Source organism: Penaeus vannamei, chromosome 16 (assembly GCF_042767895.1).
Source record: "Penaeus vannamei isolate JL-2024 chromosome 16, ASM4276789v1, whole genome shotgun sequence".
NCBI classification, from domain to species: domain Eukaryota; kingdom Metazoa; phylum Arthropoda; class Malacostraca; order Decapoda; family Penaeidae; genus Penaeus; species Penaeus vannamei.
The window spans coordinates 4,591,387-4,593,886 of NC_091564.1; the positions used below are offsets into that span (position 1 = coordinate 4,591,387).

Below are 2,500 nucleotides of genomic sequence, written 5' to 3' on the forward strand. Positions count from 1 at the left end.
GGATGGGGATTAATGAGAAATTGATCCTCTTGTATTTTTCATTCAGGCTGCGTTTCTACTTTCCCCCCCTTGTTCACTGTCTGTTCCCTTAACTTTCTGTGCTGAATATAGCCTCAATAAATATATATAAAATTTTGCTTAAAAATTACAAATCACATCAATGTTCTCACATACACCAAAGTCCCACTCAAAAGGCCCACATAGATGGTGCCTATCGGAGGAGCATCTCTCTCTCTCTTCTTCTTCATTCGCTCCTCCCCATCAAACAATCTTGTACTCCAAAATGCCAAAAGAGGAAACATGCCTGGGGAACATGGCTCCCTCTCCCCTACATCCCCTCACGTAAAGGACAGGCCCCTCTTCATGAGTGTGGCCTGGTATCGTGCTTGGGCTGGGTTTACCAGGGCCAGAAGCTGCTGCACTAGATCATGGATTTTCACTGATGGTCCCACCTTCATCCCTGTAAGGCCCAGCACCTCATTCTGCGTCAGGCTCAGCAACTTCGTCCCATGAATGTTCTGGTAAAGAGAAAAAGAGGGAGGGTTGGTCAGTTTCAGTGTCTAAGAATTCAGCTGAGAAATATTATGTCACCCCTGTGTTCCTTTAATTACTTTAAGTTACTCATCTTAAATGTCACTGGTTCATTTTTACATTCATGTAAGAATGCCAACTAATAATTATTCTAATTCTACTTTTCTGCATTAGCTTAAAACTTTTTATCTTTGGTATACATAAGCTGTTAATTTGATGGTGAAAATATAAGCAAATCTTTAACAAAAACCTGTAATCACCCTGGAAAGAATGTAAAAGAACTCTACAGACTACAAAGGTGTTCTCAGACCAACTGCCTGATAATGTGTGTCAAATCTTGTTAGTTTAAACTTTCATCTGTAATACAAGCATCAATTAATGCACTGCAATTATAAGATTGGTGCATTAACATAAACATACTAAATATCAATACTAATGTTATATATGAAAGTTTAAACCAAAAATATATTTTATAAATGCAATTTCACACAGCTGGACTGAAATCAGCTTTGATCACCAACGCTTAATCTTCAAAACATTTAAAAACAAATTAAATTTCCATAAATACCACTCTCAAATAATATATTAATATATTACATGCCATAAGTTCATGAAAGTATCAAATTAACATCAATCAGTTTATCCTCACAGTAGAAAAAAATGTGTTACCAATAATATCCAGATCTGTACTTCTTTTATGATAATTACAAAACAAACCTGAGATATGAAGTTGTCACAATAAGCTCCGCAGTCATTCTTCTTCAAGAAAAGTGCTACATCCTGAGGTGTCCAGAGTTTAGGCTTGACTTTTGATCCATCTTTAATTGGCCCATCAATCATCCTTGGAATAACTGACTGAGGTGACTCTTTCTCTGCCACAGGAAGTACTGTGTCCTGAGAGGAATTATTACACTGGTTGTTCACTGTGGATGAGACTGTAGGAGACTGTGATGTGACCTTGCTCTGCTGAGAAATGCCATTCTTTAGCGCTGGGGGTAGGGTGGACTGTGGGATGTTTACTGGGTTTGATGTATTAGCTGTGACAATCGTGCTCTTGACAGCAGATGTCTGTGTTTTCAACTCTTTGCTGGCTTGTAAAACATTGGGAGTGGCAGCGACAGGAACACTGCGCAGGGTGTTGTGACTTTCCTGCTGTTGGGTATGAAGCATGGACCTTTGCTCTTGACTGACCATTGCTGGTTGAGGGTGATACTGGGTAACCTTTTCAGGCACTGGTTCCTGTTCTTGGTGAATCACCTTGGTCTTGGATTCTTGATCTCTGCCTTCTGTTGCAGTAGTTGTAAAGCCTGTCTGATGAGATGTGTTCTGACTGGGAAGCTCAGCTGAAGGTATGGGGGATGGGCTGCCTGAGGGTGAGTTGCAGGATTCTTCCTCCATGTCCCATGGTTCTCGAGAACTTTCATTCCCATCTAATGAGGCCACACCTGAGGATGTTTCATCTGTAAAGACAAAGCAGTTTCAATATTAACAGAGAAAAGCCATTCATATCTTTATTTATCTATTAATACTTATTATTATTACTATTATTATCATAATTATTTTTAAATTACTCTCAAACCCTCTGCAACCACATGTTGTGCTATTACAAATCACTGCTACCATCCACACTAAAAAGTTAACACCCCCTGCTAAAATGCATGTTAGCTAGCTATTGCACTCACAAGTACTACCACTTGCTAAATATAACATTTTTAGTAATTGATGAACATTTAATTTCTATATTTATGTCACTGATCTTAATCTTCTATAATTTCAAATATACAAGTCTGTAAAACTGAAAATATAACAAACAAAGAAGGGCAAGCAAGGAGTGATGTTTCAGTATATTTGAGCACTAAGGCCAAAATTTTGTTTCAACACTAAAATAATCCAGTTGCAAAAACTCTCCCTATAACATCAAACTCTATAAAGTGAGCTTGCTAGATCTACATATAATAATAAATGTAAG

General features: G+C 38.0%; 1 protein-coding gene across 2 annotated transcripts in view; it reads right to left on the reverse strand.

Annotated features, from left to right (window-relative positions):
- Nucleotides 1-2,500, reverse strand: part of LOC113827128 (MBT domain-containing protein 1) — a 37,913-nt gene that overhangs the window by 9,339 nt on the left and 26,074 nt on the right. The window contains exons 15-16 of one of the 2 annotated variants that reach the window (XM_027380024.2): nucleotides 1,249-1,991; nucleotides 305-518 (exon numbers count right to left, since the gene is read on the reverse strand). In XM_027380024.2, coding sequence (XP_027235825.2) covers nucleotides 339-518; nucleotides 1,249-1,991 — 923 coding nt within the window. In that variant the 3' untranslated portion in view covers nucleotides 305-338. Of the gene's footprint in view, nucleotides 519-1,248; nucleotides 1,992-2,500 lie in introns of both variants that reach the window. The other variant, XM_070131074.1, reaches the window with a different exon arrangement.